Source organism: Pempheris klunzingeri, chromosome 8 (assembly GCF_042242105.1).
Source record: "Pempheris klunzingeri isolate RE-2024b chromosome 8, fPemKlu1.hap1, whole genome shotgun sequence".
In the NCBI taxonomy this organism is placed as follows: Eukaryota; Metazoa; Chordata; class Actinopteri; order Acropomatiformes; family Pempheridae; genus Pempheris; species Pempheris klunzingeri.
Window position 1 is genome coordinate 13673223 of NC_092019.1, and position 23471 is coordinate 13696693.

General features: G+C 39.8%; 2 protein-coding genes across 5 annotated transcripts; one reads left to right on the top strand and one right to left on the bottom strand.

Moving 5' to 3' along the window:
* On the top strand, positions 1-9182 carry LOC139205286 (FXYD domain-containing ion transport regulator 6-like). 4 transcript variants are annotated; one of them, XM_070835452.1, is made up of 10 exons: positions 3-246; positions 2560-2619; positions 2765-2791; positions 5678-5701; positions 5915-5938; positions 6827-6901; positions 8488-8524; positions 8713-8750; positions 8841-8877; positions 8967-9182. In XM_070835452.1, the coding sequence occupies exons 2-9, from the start codon at positions 2568-2570 to the stop codon at positions 8843-8845; spliced, it is 282 nt and encodes a 93-aa protein (XP_070691553.1). In that variant the 5' UTR covers positions 3-246; positions 2560-2567; the 3' UTR covers positions 8846-8877; positions 8967-9182. The 4 variants fall into 4 exon arrangements, with proteins under 4 accessions (XP_070691555.1, XP_070691553.1, XP_070691554.1 ...); XM_070835453.1 differs by having other exon boundaries at positions 2563-2619; XM_070835451.1 differs by lacking the exon at positions 3-246 and adding an exon at positions 2422-2450.
* Positions 9183-13111: 3929 nt separating this feature from the next.
* On the bottom strand, positions 13112-20661 carry LOC139205557 (NF-kappa-B inhibitor delta). Its single transcript, XM_070835813.1, has 12 exons — positions 20575-20661; positions 17769-17902; positions 17652-17682; positions 16798-16988; positions 16530-16711; positions 15924-16029; positions 15664-15810; positions 15519-15570; positions 15223-15380; positions 14771-14887; positions 14462-14626; positions 13112-14349 (listed from the first exon to the last, which is right to left on the bottom strand). Exons 1-12 carry the CDS (start codon positions 20588-20590, stop codon positions 14278-14280), a joined length of 1371 nt encoding a protein of 456 aa, XP_070691914.1. The 5' UTR covers positions 20591-20661; the 3' UTR covers positions 13112-14277.
* Between the last annotated feature and the right edge of the window lie 2810 nt (positions 20662-23471).

A 23471-nucleotide genomic window follows, 5' to 3' on the forward strand; every position in this document is an offset into this window, starting at 1 on the left:
CTCTCATTCCTGAGGAAAGGACCAAGGAAGAGCAGACCTCTCACTTGGTACACCCGAGAACTGAGAAACCTTCACAGATTAATCTTTTTTTTTTTAAATTTCTTTTTTGCTGGCTAAGAGCTTTTTGCATTTCACATGTTCTCCATTGGCCGCTGTAACAAGTAGAAAAGTTTTTTAAGCAAAGTTCGGCTCACTGGGCGGAGAGAATCTAGCTCATATTAGACTTTTGTAGCAGGCTGATACACGGTAAGTTCATTTAAATGTCCAGATGCATGCTCCTCTGAAGAAACGCGCTTCATCATATACATCTGCACCATCGCTTAGGCGACATGTTGAAGCTTAAACACCTAAAATCTGCAGGGTAAAATCTTCCAAAGCACATTTGTGTGTGCACACGTTTTTGTCCTGCAGAAGTTTTTCCTTTTCTTCTTGTTAGCCGGGTATCCTGAGCACGAGCCCCAACCCCCAGCTTCCAAATTAAAAGTATGAGCGGCCACGTGACCCATTTTATCATAATTAATTGCAGGAGGCTGCCGCTTATTTCGCTCTGGGAAATTTCAATTCACAAGCAACGTGTTATTTTACCCACTTTTGGACCCCGTGTTTTTCTTTCTCATGTCGGTGGTGTCCTGCCTGGGAATGCCGCGCCATCTGAGAAGTTTATTGGAGTCTAGAAACACTGACTGATGCAGAAGTTGCCAAAATCACTTCTACGATGTTCTCAGATCTTTATCGCGTTAATTGGCGAGAAAAATAACGGGAAGTCGAGCAGGAGCCACTATTTAAACAAAGTGGCCCTGTTGTCTGCTGCATTTATCCTTTATTTATTTAATCAACCTCATGTAATTAATTAACCCCATAATATGTGTTGGGAAAACAAAAAGTAAGATGTGAAGATGCTATTGGCAATATAGTGTGGATGCACTCCCATATGGGCTTCCCTATAAGGGGGGTTAATGTGAGCAGGCCATCTTGTTTTAATTACAAACTGTCCGTGCTAATCCCACTTTATTATAATCCATGGTAATTAATTGTTTCAAGTGTTGCTCTATGGGTGTCTTTCCTGTCTTCCTATTATATTCCTCTGCACCACTCAGAAGGCTAACAAACAAGATTATTGGATTGCTTCTTGTTAGAATAACTCACCCTGTATTTGTTTGATTAAACCTGATTGGCAGGTCTTTGTTGTTAATCCTGCTCCCAGGGTTGAAATGTTCATTTCTCTCCACTCCAGCTCCGTGCTCACACCCCCACTTAAGTCATGCATGAATCCCCAGCAGTGCTCTGGGCCAGGGAGGGGAGCCGAGCCTCCGCTAATGTCGGCTTTGATCTTTGCAATGCAAAACATTTTATTCCATGGCTTAGGTTTTCTGCAAGCATACAGCTAATGCTGTGTGTACCTGTGTTGCATTTTTGTCACCATGTCTTTGATTGGTTTAATGTGGCTGTGAAGCTAACAATGCAACCACCATGCACCCTGGCCATGCAGTGACCTCAATTTGTGGACATTCTGCAAACCTTAAGTCCACTCACGAGACGAGCGACCTGTATGTGAAACTTTAGCCTGTAAACGTATGGGTGTAACAGAATCTCAAAGAATGTTCTAGATAATATATAGACCAAAAGACAGCCCGAGAAGGCTCATGCTCCATGTGTAAAGTAGATGACCCAGCAAACCCACTGACCAAATATTACGTGCAACTCAACACCGGCCTTGCCTTGTACCCCTCCAGTGCCAAGCCCCAAATACTGGGGTACAGAGCCTGAAATAGACCCTCTTCTCTTTCTCAGAGTCAGGAGGCCATGTCAGTAAGACGCATATCCTTGTGATCCTGTTGTGTAGCGTCTAGCCAAGATGAAGGTTTGTGTGTCTGCCAGGCATAGTGTCCTTAAAGGGCCACTGCACAGATTTTTCACCCATGAAAATTAGTTTACTCGTCACGCGGCATACTACCAAGCCTGTGAAAACAGTATGTTGTCCTCTGAGGGGGCTTTATAAGGTTTAGAAAAGATAGCCCATGATATCAGGGTTTAATGACACACGTAATTCAGTTGCGTTATGGGAAATGTTGGATCCAGTGTTTTTGGAGCTTGACCTCTCCAAGGACCTGAAAGTCAGGATGTCTCAGACTCTGCTGCTTCGATTTTGACCAGTATTTTTGCTTGAATACTCTTTCAACAATGTTTTTAAAAATGCAGTTTAATTCATATAAATAGATAGACAAATGCAGCACATTCTCCCATTTATAATCCCTTACTTTTCTAAAAAAACTATCTTTAGCTAACCTTAACTGGCCATTTGGTAGTTACTGAAAAACAGGCGAGAGTTTCAGTTCCCAAGTTATTTTTCTCTGGAGGAAGTCAGACAAAGTTAATCTGTAAATCTCATTAAAAAGCGTCAACTTCCTGTCACCCTCAAACTTTTCAATGACTGCAAATGACTCCAAAATGTGAGCACAATGCCTCCGCATGATCAGATTAAAACTTTTTTTCTTTTTATGCCTCTCTTTACTGTTGTGTATTTTTCAACAAGGTTCATGACTGATTGTTTCTTATCAGCAGATATAATGGATCTTGTGGTGCTGGTGGCGTTCAGCTCCTGGCTGGCTCCTGCACTCGGTAAGAATCCTTTCAGCGACACTATCGTGTTCCCTCTTTGACCCGTGTGAGCGGGGTGTTCTTCAGTTGCTTTATTTTTCTGCAGCCTCTTTAGTTCTCTCTTAAGTCCCTCCATGCTAAAAACACTGATGTGTCTGTACAACAGGATCAGCGTTTGGCAGGGAAGTGTTTGGTAAGTTTCCTGCATTAGAGTGCTCACTGGCAATGCATGGCCATTTGAGTTCTTTATTTTTTTGGTTTCCGCTGCTCACTTATTTGGTACGGCTGCCTGCCATGCGCTCTTTTATGGTCAAATGTGTCTTGTATTGTTAACATTACAATGATTCTGCTTTAAGTATAATTTACAAGTAATATTTTCCGTTTTAAATCATTTTGTGTTTGTGTTCTGCTGTAAGAAAAGAGCATGTCAGAATAGTATAAATGTTTTCCAATTCCGCAGTTTGAATAATCATCTATTCAGACTGCTGCCAAGTTTTCTATTATTAATGCAGGTCCTGGGCTTTGGTTCGTTCCTCAGTGCACAGTTCCTCAGTTGATGTTAAGCAGATTTGCCTATACTGAGGATTTTTTCATCGTCTCTGACACTTGGGTCTGTTAGAGTCAGACCTTATTTTCAAAGGCTTGTCAGCACCAATATGGTAAAATGTGTTTTTGCTTCATAGGGGAAGAGACTAACATTAGTATTTACTGCCTGATAATGAGGTCAAAGTTAACTCCAGCACTCTGCTCGTACTCTGCAGTAAATGGAATGTGGAGTGATAAACTATTATTCAGTTCAGGGTTTCTACTGTGTGGTATGTCAGTCTTTACTGAATCACATCAAGGACTTTTACTGGGTGTCAGAAAAATCCATCAACTTTTAGCATTTAAACGTATGCTGATGAGCTGTTGGAATAAATTGGAATTGGCAAACTTACACTTTAGTTTTTACATGGTTGACAGATTATCATTTAAATGTATTCATCAGTTGTCAGAGTTTAAACATAAGTGCAGTCAGAACTGACATCTCTGACATCTAAAATACTGTTCACAATTTGTTGAATATTTCAATGAGAACGGTAAGAAGGTAACGCATTAATGATGTGAAATGCTGCCTAGCACAAGTACAAAGTATCTATTTAACCCCCAATGTGGCACTCCAAGGTTCCATTGATCTCCCTCCTAACATTTGTGCTCATAACAACAATGTCTGCGTTGTGTCTTTATTAATGCATTACACCAAGGGAAGTCGCCTCTGTAATTATTCTGCACATAGTGCTTTCTTGATGTCACTCAACATAAGGCAGACATTGTTATTTAGCTCATTGCCATGAACGGCATGCTTTCTAGCAAGATTTAAAAGACTGGAGTATAACATGAAGGCAGCCAACATGTTTTTCCACGTGAGGGAAGAGATGTGACAGAGCAGAGGGGACTGTACTTTCCCACGCCCCCGACAGACTGCACACAGATGCAGGCAATAAAATAAATGTACCGTTGGTAAACAAAGGTATAGAGAGTAGAATTATATAGGGGGTCATTTTGAGTTTGGTTGCACTTTTCTATATCAACATAGAGTATGTGACTCCTCAGCTCATCAATGGCAAATGGCATATTCAAGGTACTCTTTATCAGACACACTGAAAGAGATGTTTATTTCTGTGGAATATCAGTCATAAATGATTATTTCCTACACGATTAATGTAACACGGTTTTTAACACAAATTCCAGTTTTAATTTAAGGAGATTGACAGCAATATTGGATGAATCATGCAGGAATTACAACAATTTTTACACATAGACCGCACATTTCAGGGTATGAAGGTGTGAAGTAGTCATATTTGATACTTGTTTGCAAATCTTTTTCCAGTCAATGACTGTCTGAAGTCTTGAACACATAGACACAACCTGGGTTTCATTCCAGGTAATGGTCTGTGAGGCACCTACTGCAGCAGCCTTCAGTTCCTGCTTGTCTCTGGGACTTTTTGCCTCCAATTTAGCCTATAGAAGGTGAAATCTGTGCTCTATTGGATTCAGGTCAGGAGATTGACTTGGCCTTTCAAGAATATTCCACCTTTTTGGTCTTGGAAAAAGTCTTGGATATCTTATATATAGCAGTATGTTTTTGGTCATTGTCCTACTACAGCATGAAACGCCACCTTTGCACTCTTCAGAAATCGTCCTGCTGTCTCTGTCTTATGTCACATCATCAATGAACACAGGTGTTGTCCAAGTCTCTTTTTCTTCCCATCATTCTGCTACAGGTTTATCTAGTTTCGTTTGGCCAAAGATTGCTCTTCCAGCACTGGGCTTTTTTTAGATGTGTAGATGTTTTTTATTCTTGGGTTTTATTAATGGTTTGCACATGATGGTAAATCCTCTGTATTTGCTCTTGCGAAGTCTTCTCTATGTAGTGGATTTGAATAACAGCAATGCCTCTACACCTGCCTCCTGGAGAGTCTTCTTCACTTAGCTGGAGTGAGGGTGAAGGGTTTTTTCTTTAAATAGGAAAAAAGATCCTGCAATCATCCACCACTGTTGTCTTCCATGGATGCTCAAGCCTTTTCGTGTTGGCAAGCTCATTGGGACGCTCCTTTTCTCTCAGAATGTGTCAAACTGCTGATTCAGCCTCCCCTGATCTTCCCACTGTCTCTGCACTGAGAGCCCCTTTGACTGAGAGATGTGGGTTCATATCAACACCAGACCTCTTACCTGCTTAACTGATAAAGAAATAACAAAGGAACAGCCCGCAAAACAGCTTTGAGTCAATTGTCCAATTTCTTTAGGTCCAATTTGGATGTCAATACCCTTAAATGAATGGCAGGAGGCTATAGTCATAATCATTACATCACTGTAACTTCAATATGTTTTAGTAAACAGCTAAAATACCACAAATTGTGTGTCTGCCCCAGACATTATGGAGAGCACTATAAATACAAGTTGGAGTTTGATACTCACTTTTTGGCCTCTCTGGAGAGTGAATTTGCCACACTACAATCAATTTTACCATTTGCTGACATGCACTTACCACCATGTGAATGTCTTATGAAGACTAATGATTTTGCTTCTTTTTTCACAGCCTCAGCAGCAGACGAGGACAAAGGTGGGTATTATTTGAACAGAAGCTTAGAAAAGTCAAATTAAGATAAGCTGCATACTCATTTTAGCTGGCATATAAATTGGCACTGGCACCAAACTGGCTAATGAGTGGAGCCTTAAACTGCTGAATAGCTGTCATATCGTGAGTACTCTCTGAAGTGTGTCAGTGGGTAAATCTGCCTCTCATTTATTTCCTCTCTCTGCTCTCTCCTACCAGACTATGACAGTGCTTTTCACTATGGTGAGTGTCGATGAACGCAGTCTTTTAATGGCCGACCCGCTCCACAGGAAACATCTGGGAGGCTGAAGTCAGTTTGCATTTTCCACTTGTTTATCCAGAGGTGATGGGAAAAATTTCACCCCAAGGCCAAGCTTCTGGAGCAGTCCCACTGCAAATACTTCTAATCCTGTCCACTGTGTTGCAGGCCTGATTTTCAGTCCACCCAAGGCACTGAAGTGCACAAAATGACTCTAAAAACCCTTCGAATTAAACAACTTGAGGAGGAAAAATGTTTAAAATGCTCTTTAGCTGCAAAACCTTGAGACAACATGCAAGTTTAAGCACCTTGTTCATATTAAAATACATATTTAGTTTTTGTTATTGTCATGATTATGTGCTATAATCATACTAATGCCTGCAGTTAGCTGCTATCTTGCTAGTGAACTAACTAGACAGTTAATGCTTGATGCATGTGACCAAAGTCATTATCCGATTTACATTGGATGATGTTAGCATTACAATCGGAAGGCTGTAGGTTACAGGATATAGGTTAGATTTTGTTTTTTAAAACTGATGGAAGCGCAGACATTTTCTACCTCCTTTTTAAGTCCTATCTCTTCTGAACCATTTTATCCAGCCTTACTAGGATGGCCAAACAAGAGAGTTAAAAGTTCACCACAGTGTTTACAGTTTTGGTGACTGCAGCTCACAGGAATTTGTGGTATCCCAACATGGCCATTAGGGGGCTGCATAATATTTCTGCAATGCTGCTCTTGAATCAAAATGTGGTCAAAAGTCTCACAAAGCGCCTCAAAGGACTTGTGAATTCATGCTGTTTTGTATCTCAAAACGTTTGTGTTACCATTCACTTCGGCAAGCACTACAAAGCATTTCTCTTTTCCATTTCAGATTATGAATCTCTGAGAATCGGTGGCCTGGTTTTTGCGGTGGCGCTGTTCCTCATGGGTATTGCCCTCATCGTTAGTAAGTTTGACCGCCTTAAGTACACAGCAGATGTGTAATGCCGAGGCCCCTGTATGTGCGAGTTGACCCCCAATTCATACGGGGCTGCAAAACAAGCAGGCTTCTGTCTCTCTCAGGCGTCTGGGAGGGAGGCGCTCTAATGCTTCTTGCACAATCTCAGCACTCAACGCTCTCATGATCTATGTATCACAGCAATTTGCCCTTTATACCTTATCCATTTCCTCACTCACTGTGTCCTTCTAAGGTTCCTCCTCCTACCTGCCAGTACATGCTGCTACTGCCAGTGGTAGCCCTGGAACCAAAACCAACCAATAAATAATTCATTGGAACCCACACACTCTGTCACACTTTCTCTCTGCTCCTGTTGGTCATGATCACTGTGGGTTCCCAACTGCACGCAATGAAGCAATATGTGTACGACTTTCTTTTAGAAGAAAACAGATTACGTAAACCAGCAGACGAAAGTATATTTGACTCAATGAATTGGCTTTGAAAGGCACAATCTGTCAGTCAAATGTAAAAAGGCTGCCATCTCCACTGAAGTAATTGACAGGTCATGAAACACAGATTTACAGTAGACAGCAGTTTAGTTGAAATTATTCATGTGTTCATGCTGTTACATGTTTGCTTGAAACTTTAATGTTTTCAAGCAATGAACTAAATCTATTCTCTTTCAGCTGTCACTTGCTCAAGAAAAACATCATGCATATGTTCAGTTTTGCAAAGTTGCATTTGTGAACAAACCAGATGCTACACATTAAGAGACTGAAAGTGTTTTATTTGCCATTTAAAATATCGCATTTGGAATAAAAAAAAACAAAAAAACATCAATGGTGGCAACAGGCACTACTTAGCACCCCCCAGTGTCAAAGTGGGTGAACGAGGATGAGTGTTATCTTTCAAGATGCTCACAACTTTATTCTTAGTCCTGAGAGTATGTAGGTCACAAGCCTGGTCTGTGATGTCCCAACTCTTTTGCTGGCTGCACCAACAATTTCAGCCAGTGCACTTTTAACAACATTAACCTGTATTACACTGCTCTGGCTTCACATGTACAGATCCTGATAGGCTGCTTTAGAGGATGTTTTATGAGTGTTTTAAGCTGTGTAAACACTGCATCATCTGTGCCTCTACTGTAAGCAAACTAAAGTGGGTCTAAATGACACAATAAAAGAGGTTAAATGTCAGAACCTTGTCATAGACTTGCTCATAATGTTAATGGCACTAGTTGGAAGTTATTCAGACATAATGGCTCCTGTATTTTTGGCAAAGCTAAGCAACAGAACAGTGCTTTGTTTTAGGTACATGAATAAAGTCTCGAGCACGGAAAAATAAACCACAAGCTTAGAAGGTCTCCCAAGGCTTGCAGCCCAGATGGGCTTACTGGCACGAGCTCAAGACTCCATTCATGTATTGAAAGCTTGGAACAACCTCTTTCTCTTTTCGTAGTGTCGGAGGCAAGACCACTGCTGACTGTTATAATTCATTCAGTCCTTTTGACGATTTCACATGCCCCTTTTGTACAACAACAAAGATGCAGTTTTAAACACGTGTAATTATTTTCCTTGTGTTTTCCCCCAAAACAGGCCGAAAATGTACCTGTTCGAACAGTGATAAGTCGAGGTAAGTTCAGCGTGTATCAGATTAAACAAACCAGACCCTTGTCAAAAGTGTTTTAAGAATTTGTTTTCTGTAAGATAAATAAACTAACCCTCCAGCTTTACAAGCATGTGTTGCTCAGGCCCTTTTGAATTTATGTGCTATTGAAATTGCAGTGTTTCATTACTGTTGGAACTGTTCATTTTCCTCAGGTCCAGGGGTCCTGATGTTGAATCAGGTGTTCCAAGAGGTAAATGTTTTTCTGTCTTCAATGATAATAACTGTGAATGTAAAATGTTTTTTTTTTTTACAAAACAGTAATTTAAAACTCTTTCTACAGCTTAGTAGAGACACAGGCAAAGAGCAGTGGGGATCTGGTAAGTGTCACACGAACATCTGTGAATCTATTTTCTGCAAAAGGAAGCTGAAAGACAAATCAAATTTAGCTTCTTCCTCTTTTCCACAGTGTTGCTGCCTGCTGCCTTTAGGTGGCAGCAAATACCTTGATCACAGCCGAAGACAATCTTTCCATGAAGCTTCCTTCAATTTCATTGTGTTATCATGCCCCTTTTCTTTTTTTATGTTTTTATCTAACTGTTACTAGATAATGTGCCTACTGTATGCGGTAGCAATAGGATGGTTATCATTTGTATTTTTGTCATTTTAAGTGATGCAAACAATAAAACTGATGTTTGAAAATGTTTCTCTCTTGTCTGTGATGCATCATGATTTTATTTGCTCTGCCATTAGAAGCAGACCAGCGAACAGCCCTCAGTTATGCTGCACCCCTGCTTCTGCTGACGCTGCAGACAGTTCAGTTGCACATGCAGTAGTAACTACCAGCAGTGAGAGTGTGAATGATTTATGTGCTGCATTGTGCAGCTGTTGGAGAAGGCTGTCTTCAAAGAAATACACTAAATTTTACTTATCCTTGTGTTCACTGCCCGTTATTGGCAGATTTTCCACCGTAGTGAGTCCGGTGGCCTCTGCAAATGTAAAAGCTGCATATGTAGGCTATATTTTCTCCCTGGTGTAGCAGGGATGGGCTGACTGCACTGCACAAAAGGCAACACATGAGACAGAAACTGGTGCCTTTTGAGGACGCAAGCTCACGTTTCTATAGTAAAATAAGTAGTAAATGTTCAGCATGATGAGTAAAAATGGGGAATCTTGGAGCAAAGCTACAAAGCACTGACAGATGATACCAACAATCCATAAGTATCTATTATCTTCATTCATCCCCCTCAGTCACTCACTAAGGCTGTATGGCACTCAGTGGATTGTTGGATATAGCTGAAATGTCTTGTCCACTTTGCAGTATGATTACATGAGCTTAACTGCTAGTATTCATTGTAACCTCGGGCTACTGTGGCGACCCACTCCCCTCTTTAGCCCACATCCTGGCAGATTTGTCATCCTATTGGGAGTACCCCACCACTGTGAGTGCAATGCTTTGTTGTGGCCACCAGAGGGGCCCTGCTGAGTTTACAGTGAGGCTTCTGAAGCAGTTCTGCCTGCTCAACTGTCCAACTACATCCCACCTTAAACTGCCATTACCTGCTTACATCCCTGCAACACGGAGCTCTTCTACATCTCTGCAGTGCTGCCATGGCCACCACAGGTTTGACTGGTTCTTTCTTCTATTAAAGTTTTTCTAAGAGTGCAACATAGATTGAACAGTTGCTGCACAGATTGTCTGAGTTGAGAAAAAAAAATAGTGGACAAATAGTATGATTTTTTTCATGAAGTTATTCAGTCTGCTGCATTGTTGCTACAGTGCCGAGAGGCAATTTACTGCTGATGCATGGATCAATGTTACAACAAAGGGAGTTCTTTAGTGAGCTCACTCACTGAGATGAACAAATAAACAATGGTAAAGATGTTTAGCACTTGTTTCTCTCAAACTGAGCTATCTTCGTAGCAGAGAGGAAACAGTGGGAAGAAATGTGAACTGCCAGCTCAGCCACTTGGGAATGAGGGTTCAGCAACATGCAAGCCGCATTATTGGGTCTGGCAATCTGGCACAGGCTGCATGCTGAAACACACTTATGTTTGCAAAATAAATCACTGCACCAGTCAAGAGCAGATCTTCATTAACAGTGCTGCATTTAAAATGACTAACTCAACAATTACTAACACAGCTGTCTTTTCAAGTGGCCCCTTAAACCCCAAATCACCTTTTTACTACACAAGATCAGTTTTTGTCTTTGTTGCCGTGATGATACCCTTGTGCCCTGCTGCTGGCTTCTAACCCACTTTTTCATGCTGCATCTTTTTCTGCTGAGCAAAGATGCTGCATTGAGCTCCTCTTAGTAGAAAAAAAAAAAAATACTCCTGAGGAGTTGTGGAGCCAAGCCTGCAGATCTGGAGAGCTGCCTTGCTATACTGAGCACACACTGGTGTGTGCCAGACTGTCCTGCTGCACTCAGCTTAACACCTATATTTCTTTCTTTTACAGAAACTATGTTTCCAGACCGAAGTGACTTTGATTATGGTAAGATTTGCACTACTTTTTTTTTTTTTTTTAAATCAAAAGCATCATGTATAACATTCCACTACAGTGTATTTGAAGATCATCATAAACTCCAATGGGTTTGTTCTGTTAAGTTCCGAACGGTTTTCTCCTCCATAGATTATGAGACACTGCGGACCACAGGGGTTATCCTCGCTGTTATTATGTTTGTCTCTGGCATTTTAATAGCCCTGAGTAAGTTTAGACTTTCTCTTGCATATCACATAAGTACAGAGGCTATATCACATTTACATAAACATCTTTACCTTTGTAACTAATCTATCATTCCCCAAACAGGTAAAAAATTCACAAAATGTGTAAAATCCTCATCCAAGTAAGAGCTGTGCAAGGTTTAGTGGATGATGCGCCTGTGCATGTTGTATGACTTTGACTTGAAGGGGATACCCAACCAGTGTGGAGACATATCTTCTCTAATATTGTTCTTTGATTAAAACTGAGTTTCCCACAGCTCCTCCTATCCCTGCCCCGGATGCCTCTTCCCTAAACCCCCCTTCCCTGTTCTGAATACACAACCCAAAGCACACTCCCAACACAGAGTTTACACACAACCTTGTTTGACAAATCACATGTGGGTAGTGCTGTCATGTTCTCCTTGTGTCAATGCTTGCTCTTGAAAAGCATTTATGTGTGCATCACACTCCTCATGTGTTGGTAGTGAGTGGGCAGTGTTTATTCTCTGCTGATCGCATGTCGCTTGTATGGCAACACAAGAAGAAAGACGAGAGCTGCTGTTTGAACAGAACAAAAAGCTGCATTTTGGTCAACAGCTATACCTCAAGTACCCCAGAATCCTGTGGCTTCAACTGTTTTTGATCCTGTTACCCTGATAATGGATACACTTGATCAAATCCAACCCAAAGTTAAAGTTGGGGCCACAGTTTTCAAATCATATTTCGTAATCAGCAATTGTCATGAATAAAAAATATATATATATTTACTAATTTCTTCCCTTGTTTCTGTTTGCAGTTCCAACTCATCTGGTTCCCAAATTCCAAAGACAGAGGGTTAGTTCACCTTACTTAGGGGAATGTCACATTACATTACGTGCTTAAATCCATTAATGTTTATTATGTGTCTGCACTTCTTTCTGATTAGTTTCCTCTTCTTTTGCAGTACCTCCTCAAACTGTATAGAAAATATTGTATATACTTGAAAGAGAGGATGTTTTCGCAGGAGCCACGCCAGCGAATGTACACCATGGCCATTCCTATTATGGCTGATATACCTCTACCAGCTGGATGATCAAGAAACAGGGCTTTCCAACACATCCTAACCTGGTTTCATTTACTCTCCCACTGAAGTGTATAAAAAAAAATCTTAAGGGAGCAACATATCGATGTGTAGATTGTTCAGTTTTATGCGAGTGTTGGGACTTAAAGCTTGCCTAAGAGAGAAAAAAAAAAGAGAAAAAAGAAAAAATACTCCCAACCATGAGACTTGATATGGTAGTTTTAATCAATCAACTGTTACATTTCACTCCTGTGATACAATACAATCAAGAGCATGATTAAATATTTATACATTTCAAGGTTGAAACAAAGAACTGCATGCACTGATTGATTATGATAATTATATTATGTGTTTTCTTTAATTCTTTAATCTACTTTTTTGGGGCCTTTTAAAAAATGTTAAAGAAATACCATGACTAAAAAATAATAAAGAGACTAATAAATAGAATAAACCTCATGTAACTTGTTAAAAGGAAATAGTATAGTGCCGTATAGTATAAATAATATCTTGATGAATATGTAAAGACAAGTTCACTAATATTTAGTTGGGGTTTTTTTTTTGCAAATGCTTTGAAAATCTAATAATGAATGACATGTATTAAAGTGTTGATTTGGATTTTTATCATTCACTTCTTCTGTTGTAGGCTAAAGGCAAAGGTATTAAAAATGGAGTTATCATCTGTAAAAGCTAAACAATGAGGCCACCATTTCAAATAAAGGTGTTGTCTACTCAACATGATTTTATCAATGTCTTTAATAATCTGAAATAAGAATGATATTGTTTGAAATGATCCAAAGTGAAGTAAATGGAGTGTAGAAATTAGACCATTATGTTGTTTAGTCATGACATTGATCATTCTTTTGTGCTTTACAGGAACAATTTCTAATAACAGAGATGACACACAAGTGAGACAGCTCACATCTTATTTATCACTCAAATTATAGTCAGAAGCAAACCTCATTTCACCTGTGACTAAGGGTCATTGTTGTGGCACTAAATGTCAGTGGAAATTGGTGATTGAAAAATAAATACTCCTTAAGTGTGACTGTTGTAGACACAACTTTCTAGTGGGATGATGTATTTTCCATCCTGCTAATTTCTGTAGCCAAATGTGGGGACTGTTCAAAGGGTACCCTGAACATCAAAACAAGTAGATATAAATCCATTGTACTTTTATTCATGACTCATGACTAAAATGTACAGTTAGTCAGACAATTTGTCCCCACACTTACTCATGTAATGTCTCTGTGATAAGAACATTCTTTGTCGCAATCAGTTTCAAATACTTAATAGTTTTACACAGTAAAGTTTCTTTTTCCACAAAGAAAATTAACCTGATGTTACACACATGGATTATTCTCATTCGAACATTATTCTTCTTCATTCTGAACACACGCATTCTTAACATAAGCACACATGCTGACTGAAATCAAAACCATCACTCAGTGTATCAATATGATAACTTATCATGATGGGGGGTTTTGACAAGAGAGTCAGGGGGGTTTCAGGGACATTGTCCTGGAGGTCAGACAAATGATTTCATAGAAATCAACATTAAACTAGGAGTGTGGCCTATTAGGAAGATGATTAGCATTCCACCCTCCACAATCTCATATACCTTCTACTATATGAAGGTCATAGCAAATGTGGTTAATTTCTGTTAATTTAAAAGCTTTCATTCATTTTGACAAAAATAAATACATAAATTAAAATTCCTCTGATAGTCGGAATTTTAAAAAATGTTCACCCTGTGCGGAGAATGAATAAATAAAACACTACATTTTTACAGATACTAAACCACAGGTAATTCAAGCTTTATGCATTAAAGCATGACTTGTCTAATCCAGTGTGAATGTGAATTGTACCTAGAGATTAATATGCCAAACTGGTTTGCTAACATAAATAGGCTAGAGACTCCCGAAACTACACAACAATAAACTGTTATTCCCCTTCTCAACAGAGGCAACATCTTAAAGACTCATTCCCTCCAAATGGGGATTACGAGTGATTCAAATCATTCCTGGTCCTGCAAGGACACGTTACGTCGACGAGAGGAAGCACTTCGTTTCTTCAGCATGAGCTTCAGCTGGAAATTAAAAGAGAGACCGAGATGATATTGAGGAGCCCTTGTTAGAAGCTGAAAGCACAGGGTTAAACAGTGCAGATATGGCTGGCTGTTAAAGTGACGGGCAGCTCACCTGCTCTCCCTGGACTCCACTCTGCAGCAGGTGAGCCGGCTGGTCATTCTCGAGGTTGCGGATGCTGGGATCAGCTCCTCTCCTCAGCAGCAGCTGCAGGATCTCCTCCTGGTGGAGGTTACCATGGAGACCAGCTGCCATGTGTAAAGCTGTGTGACCATGGGCCTATGGCGAAAGGGAAAATGCAGCATGACTCAGACTGTTTACAGTCAGGTATGTATACAGTCTATATTTACATATTCGCATAAACACACATGCACATGCACATTTGAAATTGTGTTTTGAGTTTCATGTCAGTGTGGGACTCACTTTCAAGTTGACAAAGTCTTTCATGTTCGGCAGGGGAATCCTCAGCAGATATTGCACCAGATCAATGTTCCCCTCCTTTACAGCCAAGTGCAGCACAGTCTTGTTACTTTTGATTTCCTGGAATTGGACAATTGGAAGTGATGGGAAAAACACAATGAAACCACACGACAGATTGAGACGTTTAAGTGTCAAACAAGAAAAAGAAAAGGAAAAAGAGAGTACAGAGGGGGGAAATGACTCATACTATGACATCACCGTGGTTAGGTAAAACCTGGGCACTTCCCCAATGAACTGTATATTCTGATTGAAAGGTCAGAGAGGGTTTAGCATATTGGTCTTTGATGGCTCTTTACGTAACTATTGACCTGTCACTGTGATACATCTATAGATGTAGGCCTATGTCTAGGCAAAGCTCATGTGACATTCAGGGAGGGGAGAGAGCTGTGCTGTACCTGACTCAGCAGGGATGCCCCTGCATTCAGAAGCATCTGCACACAGGAGCGCTTCTCTGCAGCCTTCGTTTGAAGACTAACATCTGGCAGCACACTGCTTGACAACGCCTTCATGGTAGCACTGTGAGAAATGGCTGCACAGTGCAGAGGAGTCATACCTGAGGCAAAGAAAAGGACACATCTAACAGAATTAAGACTCTAATGATGTCAATTTTTTTGGAATTATAATGTATGGCTAGGTTCACATGATTTACCTGTTGGTTAGTCATTTGCACAGTAAAATGCTAATATATTACCTTCAAAATTGCGGGCCTCTAGGTTGACAGCTGGGCTGCTGGACAGAATTGCCTACAAAAAAAAAAAGAATCACTATTAAGGTTTGCTCTGTATAGCAAGATTTTCTGATCTGTTGTGATAGTCAACATAATTTTTTTACTTTACCTGCAGGACCCGAGGTAAGCCATAGTGGGCAGCCAGATGAAGGGCAGTTTGTCCATTGACATCACAGGCATTGATTTCCGATCCTAATGACAGCAGATCATGCACAATCTCTGGCTGGTTTGCCGTCACCGCCACAAGTAAAGCAGTCTGCACAAGCACATTTATTACATTACTTAATTTTGATATTCTAATCCTGTGCTAATGTTTTAAGAAGAGTAATTTTCACACTTAGGAAAATATGTAATTTTTTTTGTTCGTACCTTTCCCTTGTGCTCTCTGGCATCGAGCCTGCCTACCTCCCTCAGCCTCTCTGCAGCAGCATAGGCACACTCCCTGAGCCCCTTTGCAGTGTAGATGTGCAGGATGCTGACAGGACAAGAGCACATGATAAACCAGTTTTAAATGAGGCTGGAAAATCGTGGTAATCCCCACAACCAATTTCACACCGTTCCCTTTCACTGTTGAGTTTGTCTTTCCATTTTATCTGAGTTTCTAATCATTGAGCTTGTGACTCACTGACATCTTTTGGTTTTGTCAATTTTTCAAGGATTACCCAACAACATACGTGGATTTCACTTTAGCTTACAACTAAAAACGAAACTCGTACGAAAGTAAATAAATTGTGTATTCATATATGCACATACATACAACAATAATATCAGCACTTTAATTCAGAATGAAAATGTGTATTGTTTTGAATCTTTTTTTCACAAAATGTACTGAATAACTTACAGCTCAGAGTAGTTCGTGGTGTGTGTGTGTGTAAGCGTGTGTGCAGTCTCAGTGTAGCCTTGCAATGTATGAAGAAAAATTAAAGGTCCCCATAGTTTAAGTTTAGCTGTGCAAACCACACACCACATACTCACTTGTCTCCATCTTCATCCTGTCTGGTGGCCCTGCTGTAGTCCATCCCGCTGAGCAGCAACCTGGCCTCTTCCAGTTTGGTGGCATCCATCGACGAACCAAAACTTAGCTGTGGGCTCTGACTGGGACCTAGGAGGGACCATGACGTAGCCATACTGGGATCTGCGACTGTCATCGGGCACTCCTGCTCAAAAGATGCAAGATATGACTTCATCCAACAACATAAAGGTGTGATCGTGGACAACAAACACAACATTGGGTTTCTCTTACATATGTCTGGGACATTGTATCCACGAATCCCAGCCCCTGCTGCTGGGTGCCATATTCAGATGCCATTGGAAGGCTGTAGGCTGCACCATAGCTGGATCCTGGATGACTCAGGTAGTAACTCAGTGTAGACTCTGGCGCTGGAGTCCACTGCTCATAGCTTACTGCCATGTCTGAGTAGCTGCTTGATGCACCTAGAATGGAGAGGGCACACTGTTATTCATTGCTAATGAGTAATATGTATGCATGTGGCATTATGCTCAGGATAAAATAATCATAAGGACAAAGTTGGTGATATTCTACATTTTTGTTATCATGAACAAATTCCATGAAAAGACCGAAATCAACAATGTGTTGTCTGTCTCTCAGTACTCTCTGACTTCCCTACACGAACAGCTCCAAGCACAGTCAGTGTAAGTGAGGACATACATCTTAAAATTAAAAGTAACAAATACACACTTTCATTTTCTTCAAAAAGGCTAAACAATTTCTTAAATCACTTGCGCAATGCAGCTTTTAGCACACATTTCTCCAACAGAAATAGTAATGTACAGCGGCAGGACAGTGTATGTGGGACTGACTCAAAATAAAACACATAATGAAGGAACAGGTCACCCAGAGTAACAGTGGGGGTAATCAGTGCATTTTTTCAACAGTTTTTGAACAACAATGGAGCTCTGCAGCATAGAGGAATAAGCTATATCAGGCTTTAGATGCATACACAATACTCATTAGGATCAAGTCATTGTTAGTTTTGGTCTTTTCGTGGTATTTGTTTACAATAAGAAAAATACTGAATATTACCAGACTTATCGTCACTTAACTTAAGTGATGTGTAGAAGTTGTTCTACTCTTACCTGTACAAGTAAATGGTTCTGATGAAGACAACTGCGGGGCAAAAGAAAATGAGAGAAATGATTACTTTATGGCATAATACTAAGTGAGATGCTGACCCATTATGTGTGCTGCCTTACTGTAGCAGCAGCTGGAGGGACAGGACTTGTGTTGGCTGTAGAGGTAGTTGGTACAGAGGACGTCTCACGTCGTCTCTTCTGCTCCAAGAGTTTTTTCACTGTGGGCAGACTGCAGCACGGCTTCTCTTTAGTCGCTGAGAAAGGAAAGAATGCAAAAGGAATTACTATTAGGCTATATATATATAAATACACACATACATAATGGATAGTAGATCAATAAAGTTTGGAAATGAAGCAGTTTTTTTCATTATCCATTTTCAATTATTGGTTAAGTTTTTAGTGTATATAATGTCAAAATAAATGAGTGAGGTCCTCAGATTGTTTTGTATGACCAACAGTCATACAAACAAAACAGCATAAAGCTGCAAATCACAAATCTATTCTGCAAATAGTTGCAGAATATTTTTCTGTTGAAAAAGTAATCGGTGCATATATCATTTGTGTCTATATTCCTCATCAAAAACTAAACACTTTCGGGAAATGGATGATAATTTAATTACGAGACAAAAACATTTAATTATATTTAATTACAGACTATGAGTTTTTACCATTGAATGAGCTTTCTCTTTATGTAATTCTGAATCACAGACTCTGTTGAATGAGTACAGTTAGCCTCTCTGGTCTGCAAGTATTATTTACTCTCACTGGAGAATATCCACAGTTTTACTTTGCATCCCATTAATATGGACTTGGCTGTACTATGTACTATTACTGATATGAGTCATATTGCAATCTTAGATTAGCATAATTGAAGTAACACAGATCAGAACTGATTCATAGAGTGAGATAACAACATTAAAATGTTATCACTGGGATGATACTTCCCACTCAGTAACTCCATGGTGGCATTTTCTGCTCACCTTTAGATAAAGTACATGAATATCCATTATACTGTGAGTGTGTTTTCCCCCTACTGACACAAAATTGTAATTTCCATTAAACAGGTAAAGGCAATGAGAAAAATAGGAAAAACTATTACAAAACAGAATTTTGATGTTTCCAGCTGACATTATGTGACCACACAGGTTGTTTGCTCAAAAACTTCTCCCCACACTTGAAAGATAAAGTGATATTTCCATCAGGTCGGTGGAACCGGAGTACATAGATAAAGCTCTGAGAAACCTCCTCCATTAGGAACGCAGATTATGTGGCCATGCAAACCAGACAGATTCATCAGAAAATCTTCAGCATGGGATTGCCACTTCTTATTTTCTATGACATCTTCCTGTCTCGCTCCATTACGCTGAGTGCAAAACCACATCTTCCTGTCTTTGGTGTGTCACAGGCACGTCACCTCAACACGTGTTGCTGCCTTGTGCTCTCTATTGCACCACCACGTCTGGGAGGCAGAGCAGAAGCAAAGTGACATGTTCCTCTGTCATTTCTCTTTTTCATTTAAGCCTGTAAATGTTGACTGCTGCTGTAAACCACATGGCGACAAGACAGCTCGATTCACCAGAGCGAACACAAAGAGGCGGTACATCCAAAACAAAGATTTTTTGAGTTTATGGGTTTGCCTGTTTAGACTTCTGTCTGTCAATTCTCGCTCTCAACAACAACGATCTCACTTCCAGCTGAAAACCTGTCCTAAACAATAAGCCCTTGTGCTGCCGCTGTGCGTGACATGCCCTCACCACATCATAAAGGTCACTTTATAAGAATAAATGATATCAGACATCAAATTTCAGTGACACCAAGTTTCATTTTCAAGTTCAGAAGGTGTTACTATATGTTACTCAATCCTGACTCATTTGATCTTTGAACAGGTGATGTAATGTTGTATTTAACTACACAATCTATATCAAACAGTAGCAGAGTAAATCACCAGATGTTGGTAGTTTCTCAACAACCATCTGAGAGAAACTAGAATTGAGGCTTTAAATGGCTTATCATAGAGTGAGACATCTTGGCCAAGACATATAAATCTGGGGTTTACAGTGACTGCCCCCACACTGCTTTGAGCTACTCTGTTCTACATTCAAATAGGAGTTGTGGAAACCCCTGGACATTGAGTCATGTGCGTAGGAGGTTGGGGATTCCGACGACCTTTCTCTTTTGGCTCTCTTCGTAGAGAAAGAAAGAAGCAGTGCATAGCCAGTTTCCTCATTTTGTGGTCTAACAACAAGGCACGACAAAACATGTAATCATTCAGGCCTGTGTAAAAGCAAGCATGAACAAAGAGAGTTAAGTCGTCACGTCACACGGTTTGCTTGTCTGGCATTAATCAAAAGGGGAAATGAAAATAAGCAAGCAGGGGTGGAGATGTATCAGGGTTTCCCCAAATAATGTCCTTACTCTTGGATTCACTTCAAATGTATGCTTTCATTCAACAAAACTGAAAGAGAGGTTAGAACATAGAGGTCTCGCTCCACTGTACACATCAGTAGAGAGTTATTAAATATAAAAGAAAGAAAAGAAAAGAAAAAACTGTTTAATTCTACAGAGGTTTTGTCAGGCAGACTCAGCATTCAAAGTCCCAAATAAAGTGAAAACAAAATCCATCAGATAGGTTTAAGATAAAGAGATGGGTCTGTTATGTCGTAGGCCTATGAATAAAATCAAAAACTGAATGATGCTGCCACTACAACACAATTAACCATTAATGAAAGTTGTAAACAGCATTGTACAGTGTGTTTTCCAGAAATGCAGTAACTTTAAAAAAGAATAGTTCAAGTTATCATAGTTACTGCCAAAACATTCAGCGTTGAGCTATAGGGCCACTTTTAATGACGATATACAGTATGTCACCTGTAATAACACACATATTCCTCCACAAAATAGACAAACTAAAAGCACATATACTCACATGTATCAAAGTGCATGTCAGAAACGGTTTTGCTTTGAAACCTCCAACAGGTCGTCCTCTTGGTCAGTCAGCAGGAATAAAGTGGATTGGGATCTGTGATGTTCTAGTTGCCTCACGTCTTCACTGGCTTGTTGTCTTATCGCTGCTGCTTGTACACACAGAGCACGCTGTTCCCCATCACCGCCCCCAGCTGTGTCCACGCCCTCTGCAGAGGGGAAGCCACACGTTCACCGTTATGTCAAACCACGGGAGGTTACAAGGTTTATTAAAACTGAATAGTGTGAGGAAGGAGAGAAGAAGTGATAAACAGTTATTAGCTATGTGGGCAAAATCTGCATTCAATCCTGCATTCAAAATGTTATTTATGTGAAAGCACAAGTATTATCAGCAAAACATATTTAGATATTAAATGTAAAAGCACATATGCAAAATGGTTCCTATGTGAACATTATTCTATAATATTTGATATACTGGACGTAATATTGTATCATTATATATTTTAATTTCTGGTAGTATTTGTAACTACAATGGACTTAATCTAACATATAATTTAACATGTTTTATAAACTGATTTCATTCTTATGTGTTAAATATTAGTTTTTAATTAATCTCTTGGTTGAAATAAAAGGGGGAAAAAAGGAACTCTTAACCGTAGCTGTCAAGTAAATGTACTTACATCTAAAGAGACATAACAGAAGTGATTAAGCAGAGTACTTAATCCCTTTAATCAATAAATCAGTCAAATATGTGTATCTGTACTAAATCTTTATCTTGAATCTATAATTTCAATCTCAATAAAAGAGGCAGAGGCACACAATAAAACAACATAATACTAAACACAATACTAAGGTGAAGTAATATGGATAACTAGTCAGATTCTTTTTTCTTTTTTTGTTTTTTTAACGCAAAGGAATATTTACATAAATATATTGCACAAAAATATTTTCAGATTGTGAAAACATACTCTACTTGTTATGCCATGTAACATTCTGTAATAGAAATCAAGACCAAGTTCCACTCATGTGTTAGTTGGACCATTGTTTTGTTTATTTGGCTTGCAGATTGTGTGTTAAATGTATTTTAGTTCAGGCACCTGGTACAGACACAACTTCAGAGGAACCTCTGTGTCACACAAGACATCATCAAGTCATCATACTGGAACATGGTGATGAATCTATTTTTACCAAATTAGTGACAATTTGCTCCACAAACCAATTCCAAACAACATAAAAAATATAGAGTGGAGAAATGCATCACCATAAAACATAGTAGTAAAGGACTAAATCAATCAATCAATCAATCAATCTTTATATATGTAGCGCCAATTCATAACAGCGTTATCTCAAGACGCTTTACATAAAGAGCAGGTCTAGACCAAACTCTTTAATTAGAGAGAGACCCAACGATTCAGGATTTCAAAATTAAGGATTCAAGAATCCCCACACGAGCAGCATCAGATATTATATTGAGCAACAGTGGCAGGAAAAACTCCCCTTTAACGGGAAGAAACCTCAAACAGACCCAGGCTCAATGTGGGCGGCTTCTGTAGGGGTCCGTGTTGGGTGGAGGTTGGACAGAGAGAGAGAGAGAGGGAGAGAGACAACACAAACAGCATAATAATGGAGAGGAAGAGGAGGATAGAGAATAGAGGAGCTCAGTGCATCATAGGAGTCCCCCGGCAGTCTGAGCCTATAGCAGCATAACTACGGGCTGGTCTAAGGCCTGAGCCAGCCCTAAACTATATGCCTTGTCAAAAAGGAAGGTTTTTAGTCTACTCTTAAATGTAGAGAGGGTGTCTGCCCCCTGAACCCAAACTGGAAGGAGGTTCCACAGGAGAGGAGCCTGATAGCTGAAGGCTCTGCCTCCTGCACTACTTTTAGAGACTTTGGGAACCACCAGTAGACCTGCATTCTGGGAGCGCAGTGCTCTAGTGGGGTAGTACGGTACTATGAGCTCTTTAAGATATGATGGAGCCTGACCCTTAAGAGCCTTGTAGGTGAGGAGAAGGATTTTAAACTCTATTCTAGATTTTACTGGAAGCCAATGAAGAGAAGCCAGTACAGGAGAAATGTGGTCTCTTCTTTTAGTTCTCGTCAGAACACGAGCAGCAGCGTTCTGGACCAGCTGGAGAGTCTTTAACGACTTATTGGGGCAGCTTGATAATAATGAGTTACAATAGTCCAACCTAGAAGTGACAAATGCGTGTACTAATTTTTCTGCATCATCTATAGACAAGATGGGCCTGATTTTAGCAATATTACGTAGATGGATATATAGTTGGCTAATACACCTGAATCAAGAGTGGGCTTTTTCAGGAGAGGTTTAATTACTTTGAAGGACTGTGGTACGTAGCCTGTTATTAAAGACTGGTTGATCATATCCAGTAAGGACGTGCTGATTAGGGGCAGGACTTCCTCTAGGAGACATGTCTAGGAGACATGTTGACGGTTTGGATGAGGAGATTATTGAAGTCAATTCAGGAAGATCAAATGGAGAAAAACAGTCCAAATGCACATCAGGTCTAACAGCTGTTTCCATGATTCCTAAGTTTAAGTAAAGAGGCTCATGAAGTCGTTGCTACTGAGCTCTAAAGGAACACAAGGATCAACTGAGTTCTGGCTCTTTTTCAGCCTGGCTAACGTGCTGAACAGAAATCTAGGGTTGTTTTTATTTTCTCCTATCAGTGAGGAGTATCAGAATCAGAATCAGAATTACTTTAATAATCCCCAGGGGAAATTGCTTTTTGTTACACACAGCTCCAAAAGAATAAGAATAAGAATACACTTCAAACACAAAGTAAAATATAAATATATAAAAGTATGAATAAAAAAAAAAGATTAAAAATTATTATTACAAATTATTACACAGAGGTAAATTACTGCACCAGGTGAGTCCAG